Source organism: Chrysemys picta, chromosome 4 (assembly GCF_011386835.1).
Source record: "Chrysemys picta bellii isolate R12L10 chromosome 4, ASM1138683v2, whole genome shotgun sequence".
Lineage (NCBI taxonomy): Eukaryota > Metazoa > Chordata > Testudines > Emydidae > Chrysemys > Chrysemys picta.
Window position 1 is genome coordinate 41,900,340 of NC_088794.1, and position 16,844 is coordinate 41,917,183.

Here is a 16,844-nt window from a genome sequence, read left to right on the forward strand (position 1 = left end):
AGTACTTGTGGCACCTTAGAGACTAACAAATTTAGTCTCTAAGGTGCCACAAGTACTCCTGTTCTTCTTTTTGCGGATACAGACTAACACGGCTGTTACTCTGAAACCTGTTAAAGGAATTGACTGTACAACTGTTGTACTGTAAGAAAGTTGCTCCGTTTGTTTAGGATAGTATAGAATTATTGTAATGAATAAATGCTTTTTCACAGTTTGGGAATAAATTGTTTCTGAAGGAAAGATTCAGAGATGGATCCATAACTGATAGCTTTTTCTCTCCAGAATACGGGATTGTCTGTAGGTGAGGATCAGGAGACAAGTCATCTTGTGATATCAGTGAGAAGCAGGGATTTATTTTTATTTTATTTTGAATAAAATGTGAAATTTTTGAAATTTGAATTTTTGGGGATGAAAATATGTTTGAATGATTCAGAACAAAATGAAAACATTTACATGGGAGTGTTTTTAAACCTTAGTGCTTAAACTCTTTTCTTCTACAGCTTAGTATCAGAACATCAGACGCTTGGACTATTAATAGTAACTACAGTAAAAAACAAATGAATAAACAGTGAATACTTCTGAAACAACATGTTAGTAAATATGACATAAAGGTAAGCAGTTGTTAATATTAATAAGGAAACAAGTTCTAACAAAATAAGCCTTCCTGTTGTTTATTAGATGTTATAGGAATTACATGTACAGTATATAAAAAATGTTAATAGCAAAAATGTTCATATGATTGATTTTAACAAAACATTCTTCTTTGGATTAACTGAACCCTCCCCGCCCCCCAGCTTTTTACAATTTATTATGCAACAATACATGTCTATTTTTTAGGTTCCTAAAGTTTAGAATCTAAGACACTCATGTAACTCTACTTCTTAAAATTAAAGCAATTGGAATTTTGCTGCATTCAGATGGCTTGGTTGTGATGAGGGTTAGTTAACAAAATATTGGTTTCATTATAAGGTCAGTTGTTGCAAGTTTAAAAAGTAATTTTGTTTGTGAACACTGTACTTTACAATTTGAACATTTTGCAACATAGAAAATTCATTGGACATAGGAGGTTACAATTTTTATTGATTTAACTATTTCTCTTTATTAAAATATACATGAGACCAAATAGAATTTTGATTTTCTTTTGTCTTTATGAAAATAATTTAATATGTTCTTTAAAAAGTTAAGGTTTGATATAAAGTTCATTCTCCTAAACAAACAGTACAAGTCACATTTAACATGCGGTGCACTTTAGAAGGCAAGGGTTTGTTTAGATAAAGTGCATCTATATAATTGAAATGAGAAATGTGTTTTTCATTTGATAAACTTGTATGTTTTCAGTTTACATCATACAGTTTATATGTTGGATAAATCTATTACCAATATCTAATCTGGATAACCTAAAACAAACAAAAAATCTATATTTCCTATACATTACACATTTGACATAATGGTTTTACACTACAATGTAAAATACATTAGAAAACTTGTTACCAGGGAATATTATATACAATTATCAGTATTGAAAATGTTTCTCTGGTAAAAATATGTCTATAATTTAATTCCTCATGAGTCCCTTATTTTGCAATATCAATTTGATTTTAACTGGATATTCTTCTAATATTTTCCATATAATTTTCTTTCATACGCATCAAGTGTGTTTTCACGATTGTAACACATTCAAGATCTTAGACCACTGCCAGATCATTTTATGTATCAGGTATTTAAAACACCATTGGGTGGCTTTCAAAGAATGGATCGAACCTCTAGAAATAATATATAAAGCATTATTCCTCTGATTGTCTCTTTCAAAGGAAATCCCTTTCCTTTTTATGTTGGCACATATCACAAGAACTCTTGAGATGATTCCTAGGAAGGGAACATTAAGATAATTTTAAATGGGTGATTCAAATCCTTTCTTTCATAATTTAGAAGAGTCCAAAATAGCTGTGTTTTTTTAATATTGAACAATGATACTATTCAGTGTATGGATAACTGTATTTTCTAAGAACAAGATATAAAAAATATCTTTATCATACTGAGAATAATTGTATATCTTCCATAGTCGGACTCACTGGCTGCTTTTTTATGAAATGTTGTTTCAAGACCATTGGCAAGAACAGTCTGTAGGTTCTTGGATTGAATAGTTGACCCATGTTGAGTTGCCACTGCAGTACAATTGCACAGTTCGTCTTTGTAACCCAAGTTCCCTGCAGCATTTGCAGAATCTTGCATATGAGTTGATGTTGTAGTTATAAATGCTAGCAGAAGGGCATTTTCCATCACATGAAACAATGTTTACCTGTTAATGAACATTTTAAATGATCATTGCATTTAAATGATTAAAAAACCTGAGTTTGAGATTTTTCAAAGAGGTCTTAAAGGAGTTAGACACCCAAATCTCACTGAAATTCAATGGAAGCTGGGCAGCAAACTACCTTACGCCTCTTTCAAAATCTCAGCCTATGTGAATAATAAAATGACTCAGCTAGGCCCACATTTTGAGGACCTGTTAAATGGAATTTTTCCATTGATTTCAATGAGACTAAGATTTGGCCACTATGCAACATACTCAGCTCTAACAAAAGGTTTTCTGAGATTTAATTGTAAAGAATTCATAATGTTACTTTGGCTAATACACAATACTCAAAAAGAACAGGAGTACTTGTGGCACCTTAGAGACTAACAAATTTATTAGAGCATAAGCTTTCGTGGACTACAGCCCACTTCTTGCATATCCGAAGAAGTGGGCTGTAGTCCACGAAAGCTTATGCTCTAATAAATTTGTTAGTCTCTAAGGTGCCACAAGTACTCCTGTTCTTTTTGCGGATACAGACTAACACGGCTGCTACTCTGAAACACAATACTCAGTGTCACTGGCTGGCTGTAGTACATGATGAGGCCTTTGGAGTTTCTTTGCTACATCAGGGAGGAATGTTCGGGTACAGAAACACTCCCTAGGAAAACTGAAGAACTTTACTCCAATAACATGGTAACAGTTGCTTACAGGAATTTCACCTGGTAGCTCCTTTATGTCCATGGGCTATCCCTTCCATTCAGAACACTTCTTAACCTTACGGATGGGTTCCTCCAACTGCTCAACCATTAACTCAGGAGGAGGAAAGTCCTGTGGCCATGTTGGAATGTCTCTCCATACCCTCAGACTAGTGCTTGCTTCCCACATACCCTGCCTTTCTGGGTCTGCTTTCCTGCCCACTCCCCCTCCCTGACACACCCCTCACTGCCATGCTGCTCAGTAAGGCTGGTCTCTCAGGGGAGCAGCAATGAACAGTTCCACCCCAAGGGCCAATTTGGAACTATACTTCCCATGTTCGTTTACTCTTGGAACAAAACATTCGATTTAACATTGTCTTAGTAAGTGTCATTAGTCTACGTAGTGAATCACCAGCACCAAGATTATGGCCTCATTCTTCCTACAGATAGTGCCACAGGTGAGCATGATGCTTTTGAAGAATTTAAGGACACATGATCCCTATCCTGTGGTATTTACAGGCTAAATACACTGTTTACTGTCATCACTATTAAAAAGACAGCTCTTTCCAGGGACAAATACTGTAAGGCACCGGGTATCACCTATAAAGTGCTAAACACCCTCAATTCCCATTGATTTCAGTGGTAGACAAGTGCTCATTGCTTTGAAGGTCTGGATCTGTATTTCCTATTATAAATGTACGGTATAACTGGTATTTGAGATACTACTGCATTGTAGCTATTAGTAAATGTTGACTTTTTAAAATGATGACCACTGCATGTGAGCCACTACAGATCGATCTGTGGTACATGCCAATTTCTGCCCTGAGGCTGAGTCAGACATAGAATGCATACAATAGCAGAGTTAAACTCCCACCACACACCTTTTCTCATGCCTACCTTTCCTTATTTCCCCCCCCCCCTTCCCCTGAAACAAATGATGATAGTTACTTACCGGTGTGTTACTTCTGCAGTCATTCTTGCGGATAGTCATCCTAACAGTCACCTTTTTACAAAATTTCCCATCTTCCTTACCTGCAAAGTATGCATTGATTGAAAAACATCAGCTCACAATTCTGAACATTTCAGAAATAGCAATGTTCCTATATGTGTTATGGGCTAAAGGGATACAAAAGAAGATAATAAATAATACATCACAGCATATACCAAAACCTCTTTGACAAAGAGGCAATTTGTATTTAAATCCTGGCTTTTAAAATGTGTAATTATTCCATGTATCAATGACAGTGTCCACTGTCTCTTATGTATTCAATTATATTTCTAATGTATTTATTCCAGATATATAATTTTTTAAGGACAAAATCTATAAGCCACTTAAGCAGTATTGTAGCCTCTGTCATTCTGAAAATGCGTTACCTATAATACAATGCTTTCTGAAGGTAAAATGCAGTAACCATTCCTGGGAGAAGACTATTGATAGTACATTTAAATACATTTCCTGCCATAACACTATCAAACTATTGTATTTAATCAAAGTTGCAATTTTTGGTAATAAACACCTTACAACACACGGATTTGCCAACTATGTAAAGCAGGTTTGAGAGAAGGTTTGTGTTTTCATACTTTCTGTGTAAAAAGAGAAAATACTTAATTCCAATTTTTATTTGTACTATCTGTATTTTTTTTATTTTTACAAGAAAAAAGATACAAAACGTATAGATAAAACACATTCTAAAATATCTGTTTATATGTAAAATGAACAAAGGGTTAAACATAATTAAAGGGGGAAATATTGAATATTTGAAGAAGAGAGATCATGCAGAAAGTTCAGTGGTTGCAGGAGTGAAAGAATTGTGTCTGATTGCAAAGGAAATGATCTTCTTCCTGCTGGACAACCCACATCACAAAGGAAATCTAAAAGAGAAATCAAAAGTCCATTCTATTAGTTGAATTACTGCAGTTCTACTGCAGATCCCATATTGCATCATACTGTAGAACGTAGGTCTAGATCCACAAATGGATTTTGGCACCTAACTGCCACTTTAGGTGCCTAAGTCCAAAATTTAGATCCTCAGATCCCCAGCCCAGCAGTCACATAATTCTGTAGACACCTAAATTCCCATTGTATTTAAGTTTCCATTGAAAAGTCCCCTAGGCACCTAAAAATCTGCCAGTGAGCATATGCTCAGCCACCTAAATCCTGACACTTGGCACCTATCTCATTCCTAAACCCTGGAGAGATTCTCAAATTAGGCGTTCCCCACGCCTAATCCAGGGGACATTCTCAGGGATCAGGCCCTACACAAAACACAACAGATGGAGGAGGAGGTGGTTGGTGCACCCCTTATAACCATTAGCCCAGTGATGAGGGCACTCACCTTGAATGCAGGAGACCCAAGCTCAATTCCCTGTTAAACTGACTATTTTGTTATTTATACAAAATTGAATAGCTTCAACAAGAGAGACTGAGACAGCGCCACCTCAGAATATCCAAAAACCCAGTAGTTAAGGCATTTGCTGGAGAAGTAGGAGACATGGATTCAAATCCCTACTCCACATCAGGGAGAGGGGGGATATGAACCCCAGTGTTCCACATCCTGGCTGAGTGCTCTAGCTCTGACTAAAGGTTCAAATGAAGGGGGGGAGGAATAGCTCTTTTTTGGGGTGGGGGGTGCGGGGAGAAGATGCTTAACCACTTAATTCCAGGAGAGGGTTCATGGCTGAGAATCTTGAGCAGAAATAGTTGCCTCCCTCCAGTCCCAAATTAGGTGCATAACTCCATTTGAGAGGCAGGGCTTCGGCCCTGCCCCACTCCTTGGCATTTCCTGTGAACTAGCTTAGGCAGTTCTCCACTTGGAGTGTTGGTTTTTGTGGATTGCATTCTTAGGCACTGATCTCTCCCCATGTATTATATAGGGAGTGTGGGTGGCTAACTCAGGCCTCTAGATTCCAATAGGTGTCACAACACCTAAAGTTAGGTGTTGCAACTCTGAGCCTAAGTCGTCTTTGTGGATCTAGCCCTTAGGGCCTCATAATACTTTTCACCTATACATTGGTAGTGCCTTTCATCCAAGAAACTCAAAACTCGATACAAAAGGTGGATATTAATATCCCCAGGGAAACAAAGACAAATTGGTTTGCCCAAAGTCACACATTAAATCATGGCAAAGACTGGATTAGCACATGAGCCCCAATGCTCAGTTCCCTGCTCTAACCACTAGGAAATGCTGCTTCTCTAAGAAAACCAAATGTAAGTTTTGACAAATAACTGACTCCAAGTACAGTAGAGATTTTTAGAATGTGTATTTTTTTCTAAGAGGATTATTTCCTCCCTTTACTTTTCCAATAAAAAATAGTTAGCTACTGACTATGGCAAAAGTATCAATTATATCTTGGATAGGATAAAAGCACATTGAATAAGCAAGCAATAAGCCCACTAGGCGTGTCAAACAGAGAAAAGATAAAATAACGTTTTTTAAAAGAAACAACTCACCATTGTTCCTTTTGTCTCCGAGGAAATGGCCCCTGGCCAACTGAATCATATCCGAAAATGGTCAGTTGTATTCCTGCTCTTTGCTTCTCTTACCACACTGTAGATGATGCCTGGGGTAGGGAATTCTTCAGGTACAATTATGGCTTTGAGTTAATCTTGGCTGCACTGCAAGTGTGTCACTTCTCAGAAACAAGTGCAGAATGCAGAGTATTTTCATGTGTGTGTTGACGATTCTTAGTAACACTTACTGACAGACATGCACAGTTTGAACAACTTTCATATAGATAGCATAGGACATTGTAGGTAACTATGTACTGTAATGAGATTCTTCTGTACATTCTGTTTGGTTCAAACACGTTATATGAAGGCCTCCAATAGAGACATGGGTACCGTGTAACTATATACACAATAATATGTGCTGTAACATTACTGATGGTCAAATTCTGTTCTCATTTACCTGGGTGTCAATAAGGATGAATGACACAGAAATCAACGGAGTTCTTCCAGACTGACATTAGTGCAAATGAATGCAGAATCTGGCCTTCAGTGATGTTGCAGCATATATTATCGTTTATATAGTTACCGTCAATATCACTTGCTATGTAGCAAAGTGTACTTGTGTTTTCACAAGATTAATGTAGTGAAGGTTAACATTCATACCATGTGTTGTAAGGCAGATACTTATCATTGTTATTGTCTGTCTCCAATTATTTTGGTATATATTTCCAGTATACTGTCCTGATTTCAATAGATTAGAAAATATGAACTGCTTTTTGTACATATGCCGCTGAATGCCTCATAATATTCTAAAGAGTTATGTGAACAGTAAGCTTTACTGAGCAAAGCAATTAGTCTCTATGTTCTACAGCACTATAAACATAAAGCGATTAGCCAACTTTCTAAACATAGCAAATACACATGCAGCAAACTAAATACTATGCAAATGCTTACTACCAACAGTACATTGTTGGCTAACAACAATGCACTGCCCATACAGTGCAAAATGAAAAGAAAAAAACAAACAAACATATCTGAGCTGTTCTGAACAATGAGAAGTTAATACTACAATGCAGCTTTCAAACATGATTTGATGACATGAGGCCTGATGCTCCTATTGGGAGTACATTGTTGGAAATCAACAATGGTGCTGGTTGATTTGTTCCTACTGATTTCCAAGAAAATGTACCTGAGTTACAGTTAGCGCTAGCTGTAGGTGTGACTGGGCTAACGGGAAATGGGAACAACAATGACATTCCGGAACCTGGTAAGAATATTACATTTTGAACATGTTACACATAAAACAAAAGGCTCCCTCTATCACTAGTCAACATTTTATGGTCAGACTCACCCATGTTTGAAAAGGGAACTTAAAAAGAGGAAATTGACTTAAAATTTCATTGTGTTATGATGCATTAGTTATTAAATATAAAATATCTAGAAAACAATAGCAAGAATAGGAGGAACTCAAACAATATTGTTTAGATACTTGTGATGTATTTTGAGCCTATTCTCCCCTCACTTACACCAGTTTTACCTTAATTTTAACTCTGATGACTTCAATGAAGTTACTCCTGATTTACACTGGTGAATCTGGCCCTCGAAGTTACTGTTAGACTTAGGGCCAAGAGATGAAAGGAATGTAATTTCCCACAAGAGTTATTTTTGAAAGTTCTCAATGTTTTTGTGAAATTCCTGTAGATTTCATTACAGGGCAATGTTTTAAACTGCAGTTTTACTGCAAAAATTAGAGAGAAAAATCATAGTGATTCATGAGGATAAGGCATTTCAAATCAAGACAAGATGCTAGTGATCCTATTCATAAAATGTCTTATGCAGTTACTATTGATCATGAAATTCTTATTGCCACAGGTTTTTTTATATTTAGTCTGGGCCATATGATTCATACAATAAATGTTGGATCTACAAAGTTATACAGATATACAATCAGTTGTATTAGGAATATAAATTCTGAATTTATTTTTATCTATTGAAAAATATGAATAGGTATTACACATTGCAAATGCAAATTTCAAAAGCTGTGGCTCTAATTTGCTGGTTGGATTTTGTTTTGGAAAATGACGCCCAAAAGAAATGGCCCTGTTTTGTCTAAATCCACAAAAAGGTTCTAATTTTGGCCCTTCTGGAAGTATAATATCAAATTATTTTACCAGCTGACAAGAAAGTACATGGCTTTTTTTAAGGCTCTTGGAGAGATTAGCTGATTTAAATGGCAGTCAGTGCCCTGAGGGATAATGTTAGGGGAGGCAATGGCAGCTGGGACTATTGAATGGATGCACAGTTATGGGGAAAATGTATTTCAGAACCAGGGACAAGTGTCTGAACCAGATTTCTGGCATGCAAAGGACAGAGCCCACCAGGACAAAGGACCCCAAAATCCTTTCTCCTCTTCCTCTAGTTAACAAGAGAGTTGGCAGAGGAAACTGATCTTCCCTAGTGTGATTTCCAGCCACTACTACCCAAAAAATGTAATTCTTAAATAAAAACATGAGGAACCCTTATCCTGGCTACCCATCTCCCATTGTAGCAGCTCTTCAGCTGGTAACCCCAGTGCAGGAAGACAGGAGGACTGGAATCCAAGGAGGGCAGCCCAGGGAGGTAATGAAGTCCCCTCCCACCACTACCAAAGATCGCTGTGTGCAGGTGTGTAGCATCTTCATTTCCCCCACCACCGCCCCCACACTGAATCCCTACTATCCTCAGAACTCATTAGGCTATTATTCCACATGCTTATGCTGATGTGTGGGACTTTCATCTGTCTTCTTATATGTGGGTCTGGTAGTACCATCAACCATTGTGGTTGGCTGACACAGCACATTAAAAGACCCTGTTTTCAGTTGCCTATAACTTTGCCAAAAGTTAATCATTTGTGCTGAATTTTGCCACGCCAGGTGTCTGCCTCAGAGTAAAGTTTTTTTGGAAATTTTCAGACAAAACATTCAGTGATTTCTGAGAATGGGGCTAAGGAAAAATACATTGTTTTGCCCATGTTACAAAGTTCTGGCGACCTTTTCTTTTAAAAGCTCTGGAGCCCCCAGGCTTTAGATGAGAGGCTCAAAATTTGGCAGGGCAGTGGCCTTTTTGCTGTCCCCGTGAAAATCCACCCACATTTGGCTAAATGATAAGCCTTTGAAAAACTGGATTTCTCACATCGTTAACACAGCTTTCTTAGGTTTTTGTACCTAAATTCCCTGAGGATTCCATCCACACTAAGCATGCTGCAGCTTGGGGCTGTGCAGGACTTTCCCTGCAATTGCAGCTCTGGGCTGCTACAGGCCATGCTGGATCTGGGTCCAGCCACCAAATCTGAGGGCAGGGAGACTGTCTCTCCTGTGCTCTCAATGACCTCCCTGCTGGGCCCAGGCAGTGTAGAGGAAGAAGCTGCCTGATTTTAATGCAGCAGGGACAGGAACCAAACCCGCGGGAGGAGGCAGGGAAAGTGGATTGGGACAAGGATCCTTTCAGGGATGGGGGTGGAAACTGGGACTGGAGGATAGCAGGGATGGAGAGAAGGAAACTGGGACTGAGAATTGGAATAGTAAGGGAGACCATGACTGGCATTTGGAGCCTGCAGTGAAGACTGGGCTTAGGACTGTAGAATGGACCTGAGATCCAGGGTGGAGAGACTGGATCTGTCTGGGCCAGGAAACTGGGACAAGGAGTTGGGGAGGGACTAGGAGCAGGGAAACTGGGAACCAGTGGGGGTGCGGGGAATGAAATCAGATGAGTAGCCAGGGAGGATGACTGGAACTGAGAACTAGTGGAGTCTGAGGAAGGAGCTGAGTGCGGGAGTGGAGATAGATCTGACAAGGAGACAAGGTGTGGGGGGAGAACTGGATCTGCCTGGGCAAAGAGACTAGGACAAGTTGCTGGGGGAATGGAAACTGAGATTGAATGAGGAGCCAGGGATGGCCACTAGGACTGAGAGAAGGGTGACCAGATAGCAAGTGTGAAAAATCGGGACAGGGGGTGGAGGGCAGTAGGAGCCCATATAAAAAAAAACCCAAATATCGGGACTGTCCCTATAAAATCGGGACATCTGGTCACCCTAACTGAGAGTCAGTGGTGATGGAAAATATGGGCAACATCTGCTAGAGGTCAGGATGGGAGAGAGAGAGACAGATCAGATGAGGAGTCAGGAAAGGGGTAGAGTGGAGACTAGGACTGGCTAGGCAAAGATACTGGGGACTAGGAGCTGGAAATTAGAAATGGCTGGGCAAGGAGACTGGGACTGAGGGTCAGAGACTGAATGGGGAGTCCAGATGGATGAGACTAGGACTTGCTGGGCAAGGAGACTGAGACTGGAATGACAATCTTGAGGAGTGGAGATAGGGACTGCCAAGGTAAGGAGAATGGGACTGGGAGGGGCAGCCTAGTGTGGGGAAAAAGACAAGACTGTGACAGGTTGGATGGGATGGGGTAGAAGAGAACAAGCTTGGGGGAATGGTCAGAAGAGTCTGTGACCACTAGAGCACATCTCCAATCAGGGCCGGCTCCAGGCACCAGGCAACCAAGCACATGCTTGGGGCGGCACCTTAGAAGGGGAGGCCAATGTTGCAGTGGCGGGGGGCACTCGTGGTGGGTTGTTTTTGTTTGTTTCGGCTGGTCAGCGCTGCGGTGTTTCAGCGGGGCGGGGCAGCGCGGGCTTTGGCGGTGCGGTGCTGGGGGGGGGCGCTGGGCGGCACGGCGCTCGGGGGTTTGGGTGGCATGGCCCAGCGCTCCAGGGGTTTGGGCAGCCCAGCGCAGCGCTCCGTGGGGGGCAGGGGTTTGGGCGGCTCGGCGCAGCGCTGTGGGTGGGGGGGAGTTCGGCTGGCCCGGCGCGGTGCTCTGGGGGGGTGGGGGTTTAGGCGGCCCAGCATGGCGCTCGGGGGAGCGGGGGGTTGGGCAGGGCAGCACTCGGGGGGGCAGGGGGTTGGGCGGCGCGGCGTGGCGCTCGGGGCGGGGGTTTGAGCGTCCTGGTGCTCCGGAGGTTTGGGGGGCCCGGCGCAGCGCTCAGGGGGGATGGGGGTTTCAGTGGCCCGGCGTTGCACTGGTGGGGGGTTCGGTGGCACAGCGCAGCGCTTGGGGCGGGGGGTTGAGCGGCCTGGTGCTCCGGGGGTTCGGGCGGCCCAGCACGGTGCTGGGGGGGGCGGCGGTGGTTTCGGCAGCCCGGCACGGCGCTTGGGGGGGGGCGGGTGTTACGGCAGGGCGGCGCTCTTCTTTTTTGTCTGGGGCAGCAAAAAAGTTAGAGCCGGCCCTGCCTCCAATCCTGGAATGGAAGCCAGGATTCCTGAGGCTCATCATTGTTTTGCTATCAGCAAATATCTCTGAAACCCAATGGCAAAGCATCCCGTCCCCCTCTAGTGATGGTCCACATAGAAGATGACAATCTACTGTATCAGTTACTCCACTAGCTCAAAGGCAGAGATCTCTGGGGTGGATCTAAAGGTTCCAAACCTGCTGATGACCCAGGTGTGTCAATATGATGCCACATAATGAAATTTCTGATGAGCCTCAGGAATCCTGGCTTCCATTCCAGTCTCTGGAGGGGAGTGTGCTCTAATGGGCACAAAAACAACAAGGAGTCTGGTGGCACCTTAAAGACAGATCTGAAGAAGTGAGGTTTTTACCCACAAAAGCTTATGCCCAAATAAATCTGTTAGTCTTTAAGGTGCCACCAGACTCCTTGTTGTTTTTGTAGATACAGACTAACATGGCTACCCCCTGATACTAGTGGGCACAGACTCTTCTGCTCTGTGGCTGGGAGTACCTTTCCCAGATCTGAAGAAGGGCTCTGTGTGGCTCAAAAGCTTATCTCTCTGACCAACAGAAATTGGTCCAATGAAACATATTACCTCATGTACCCTGTAAAGATACTTTGGTATTCTTCATAATGCTAACTTCAGTATCCTGGCCAACCTGGCTAATTACTCTGTTTAGTTAAAATTCAACTACTTCAAAATTTTGAGAATTTACAAGTTCCATTACATTTTAAAATGTTTCCCAACAAATTCTGGTATGGAATGAGATGCTTCACAATAAATGTGTGGTATTGCTATATTATACTGTGCAATTCTGCATTTAAGAAAGAAGACTTGAGGACTCTCAGATAATATGTTGATCTATGAGATCATGTGAGCATAGATGAGCTTATAGTGTCGTTACATGGAATCATGGAAAAACCTCTTTTTATTGCCTTAATTCAGGGCTAGAATTAATTGTATTTAACCAATATCCTGTAAAGTATAAATAGCCACCAGATTTCCCTCGTCCTCCTTTTGATCAACAATTTTTCTCCTTCTCAGAAAAAAAAAAAAGATCATTCGTTTCTAGTTTAAAATTAAAAAAGCAAAATAAGGATAGAGGAAAAGAGACCAAATGTTTATGTTTATATAGTAGAATCTAAAATAACTCTAAATAATATAAATCAGCACCATATTTTGAGGGGGAAATCACTGCTTATTGTAATATTTGTTATGTCCCTTTAAACCAATTATGTGTGATAGCTAATATTTGTGCAGCACCTTGCTCATGTAAAGTACTATAGAAGTGAAAGAGATGTGCTATATCTTAGAAGTCACTGCCATAAGTTTCATGATTTTATTATACCTCCCAGGCAACTGGGGAACTTTACTGAAGCAGAAAGAAAAAAGGTGGTTCTTCAGAATAAAGATTAGCAGTGACTTCTAAGATATGGAACATCTCTTTCACTTCTACAGCACTTTACATGTGCAAGGTGCAGCACAAATATTAGCTAACTGAGCCTCTCAATCCTCTGGGAAGTTTGCTTGCTCCTGTGAGCCTCAACACAACTGTGAGGGAGAGCATCTCCATTTTACAGATGAAAAACCAGAGATAGAGAAGGCAATGGCCATATTCTGCCAACCTGGCTCATATTGAGTAGTACAATACCTTACTCCACAAGTAGTTCCATTCCTTTCTGTGGAGCTACTAGATGAGTAAGGCACTGCACAGCATCAGTAAGGTGACAGAACCTAACCCAAAGTGATTTGCCAACTCCTCACAGCATGTCACTAGGAGACCTGGGGATAGAGTTTAGGACTTACTGCCTCCTAACCTGTTGGTCAGTCTCCCAGAACATGCTGCCTCTCTTAAAGGTAATCTGCACAGCATTGGACTCCTCAAACTCCATTTTACTTCAGTCAATTGCATATGAGTTGTAAAATGAGTTTAAATAATGTTTGCCATAAACATCTATTTATTTATATTCATATTATATTCAAATTTATATTTATTTACATTTTTACTGGTATGACGATAGGATTTAAAAATTTATGTTAAAGGAAATACAAATAATTTTATTCAATTGTTGTGACTTACGACAAGAATACCTGAACAGATAAAACACTGATCTTGAAAGATTAAAGTAGAATTAAACACTCATTTGCAGGTTAATTTGGAGAGGATAGGTGTACTTCAAAGCCATCAGGCCAAATACTGACCTCATAAGAGTCAATGGCAAAAAGTCTGTAACTTTAATGGAGACTTTGTCTCACTGGATTTTGGAAGTATCATATTAGACCATAAAAAGGACCCTGGGTCTGATCTCACACCACTTTTACTCTAGTCTAACTCCATTAGCTCCAGTCAATATACTTCTGAAAAGTACTAGTAAAGGCCATCCTTCTTCTAGTGTCATTGAGGTCAGAATCAAGCCCTCATGCAACAGTAAGCCAGTCTTGCTCCTATTATAATCACACATTAAATGGACTTTTCTGATTCCTGAAGTCTCATTAGTCACTCACATGTTTTGCAGCATCCCTCTAGAAAGGGCACAACATAACCTCCAATCTAAACAAAAAAGAAAAACAAAAACATTAGAATAATTTCTTAATCGTAGCACCTCCATACCAGTGCTATTAGAAGTGACTTCCCTTATTCTATTCTGATCTACAATTCCATGCAACCTCATTAACTTCAATGGTTTGGATCAGGGAAGAAATTGGCCTTAAATGATCTAACTTGAGTCTATTAACACATGTGAATATTCAGTAGCTGTCATTAATCATCATCATCCACCAATAGTTATCACAGTGGTACCTGAGCAGAACTTAGAACAGAAAACAACTGTGGGATCTCAGATTCTACCATGTGATTCTTTAAATTAAATGTTGATTCTTTGCAGACCACAGTTATGATAACAGAAAACTGATCTTGAGTTAATTCTCATAAAAAAGAAATCTCTGCTCAGCAAAATGTACATTCTACCCATGGCTCACTGTCTTTGACATTGTAAGATGGAGCACCAACTAGAGTAAAGTAGACAGAATAATTACTGTCTATGTCAAAGCATTCTCAAATAATTTCACCGCGGTACTGGGTCAGTTACAGTGTCCCATTTCACTCCTATAAGCCAGAGTGATCTCTTCAACTTTGTTTCTTCATCAGGTCTCTCACATGGTGATCACCGAAAAAATACTGAAACTTTCTTGCTTTCTCAAAAACTCCAAAAGATGAAAGGAGGAGACTTTTCTACTAACTTTACTTTTGCTAAACCCTCTTTGCTCTTCCACATCTGCCATTTTAACGGCTAGAATGGAAAATATCTTCTACCTAACTGGGCCTCTTTTTTCTGATGGACCACTCCACTCCTGTCATCTAGGAAGGGGTATTACAGATGCATAGTTCCTTTAAGACTGTTCCCTGGTTTAGTACCCTCACATGTACACCCCACCACAGAATTAAGAGAGAACTATACAAGATTGTTCCACAGAGTACATTTTCTGGTTACTTTGTCCAGCCTAGTTTTATGCATTTAGACCAATGGAGGTTTCATGACCTCCCCTCCTCTGCAAGACTATACCACAGTCTCATATATCTTACTATTGGGAAGATTTTCCTGATATTCAGCTTAAATTTTCCATCATTTTTATGAGCTAAATTGCCATATACAGTAAGTCAGTTAGAAAAGAGAAGTCTATGATTGTCATGACCCAGTGCCCCCAACAGCCACACTCCAACCCTCCATCTGGCAGTAGGGTTGTCAGGCATCCAGTTTTCTCCCAGAATGCCTGGTCGAAAAGAGACCCTGGTGGCTCTGCTCAGCACTGCTGACCAGGTCATTAAAAGTCCGGTCAGCAGTGCAGCAGGGCTAAGGCAGGATCCCTGCCTACCCTGGATCTGTGCAGCTCCCTGGAAGCAGCTGGCTTTTTCGGCCCCTAGGTGCAGGGGTGATAAAGGGAAGCTCTGCAAACTGTCCCCACCCCCAGCGCCGCCTCCGCAGCTCCCATTGGCCAGGAACCAAGGGAGTTGCGGGGATGGCACCTGCGGGCATGAGGGCAGCGCACTGAGCCTCCCATGCACCTACGGGCCGGACATAGCTTCTGGGAGCAGCGTGGAGCCAGGGCAGGCAGGGAGCCTGCCTTAGCTCCGCTGCACCATCGACCAGGAGCCGACTGAAGTAAGCGCTGCCTGGCCAGAGCTCGCACCCCAACCCCCTGTCCCAGGTTGGAACCCCCTCCTGCACCCAAACTCCCAGAGCCCGCACCTCCTCTCACACTCCATACCCCTCGGCCCCAGCCCTGAGCCCCCTCCTGAACCCCAAACCCCTCATCCCCAGCCCCACCCCAGAGTCTGCACCCCCAGCCGAAGCTTGCACTCCCTCCCACACCTCAACCCGCTGCCTAAGCCCACTCCCACATTCCAACTCCCTTGGCCCCATCCCGGAGCCCCCTCCTGCACACCAAACCCCTGCACCAACCTGGAGCCCCCTCCTGTACCCTGAACCCCTCATTTCTGGTCCCACCCCCAAGCCCGCACCCCCAGCTGGAGACCTCATCCCCTCCTGCACCCCAACCTCCTGCCCAAGCCCAGTGAAAGTGAGTGAGGGTGGGGGACAGTAAGCAACAGAGGGAGGGGGGCTGGAGTAAGTGGGGGTGGGGTTTCAGAGAAGGGGAGGGGGCAGAGGGCAGGGCAAGTGTGTTCGGTTTTGTGCAATTAGAAAGTTGGCAACCCTATCTGGCAGCCTACTAACAATAGCTTACCTGGGACCCACAAAGTCCAGTTCCAGTGTGAGGCTCCAGCCCTGAGGTCTGATTGGCACAGTCCCAGAGTGGCTGAATGGCCAAGTTGTTTTGCTTAAGCCAACAGCAGGAACAGGAAGCTGTCTGAACAACTAAGTTCCACCCTGCTGTGCACTGTGTTCTTCCTGCTCCCCGTCTTGATTTCCTGGCATCCTGAGCTGGCTTGACAAATGGCATATGATTTGTGGTTCCTGATCTCCAGTTTTTCTCCTGCCTCTGACCCCCTGCTATGCTGACCAAGCCAACTCTTGACTCTTATCTTGTGGCTATAGACTAGAGGTGGGCAAACTACGGCCCGCGGGAACCTCCTGCCCGGCCCCTGAGCTCCTGGCTGGGGAGGCTAGCCCCCGGCCCCTCCCCCGCTG

At 42.2% G+C, this 16,844-nt stretch overlaps 1 protein-coding gene across 1 annotated transcript in view; it reads right to left on the minus strand.

Annotated features, from left to right (window-relative positions):
* Positions 1–644: 644 nt before the first annotated feature.
* The window catches only part of OTOG (otogelin), a 169,766-nt gene continuing 153,566 nt past the window's right edge, over positions 645–16,844 (minus strand). The window contains exons 53-55 of the mRNA XM_065592102.1: positions 14,203–14,248; positions 3,941–4,020; positions 645–2,296 (exon numbers count right to left, since the gene is read on the minus strand). Of these exons, the coding sequence (XP_065448174.1) occupies positions 2,096–2,296; positions 3,941–4,020; positions 14,203–14,248 (327 nt within the window). The 3' untranslated portion in view covers positions 645–2,095. The remainder of the gene's footprint in view (positions 2,297–3,940; positions 4,021–14,202; positions 14,249–16,844) is intronic.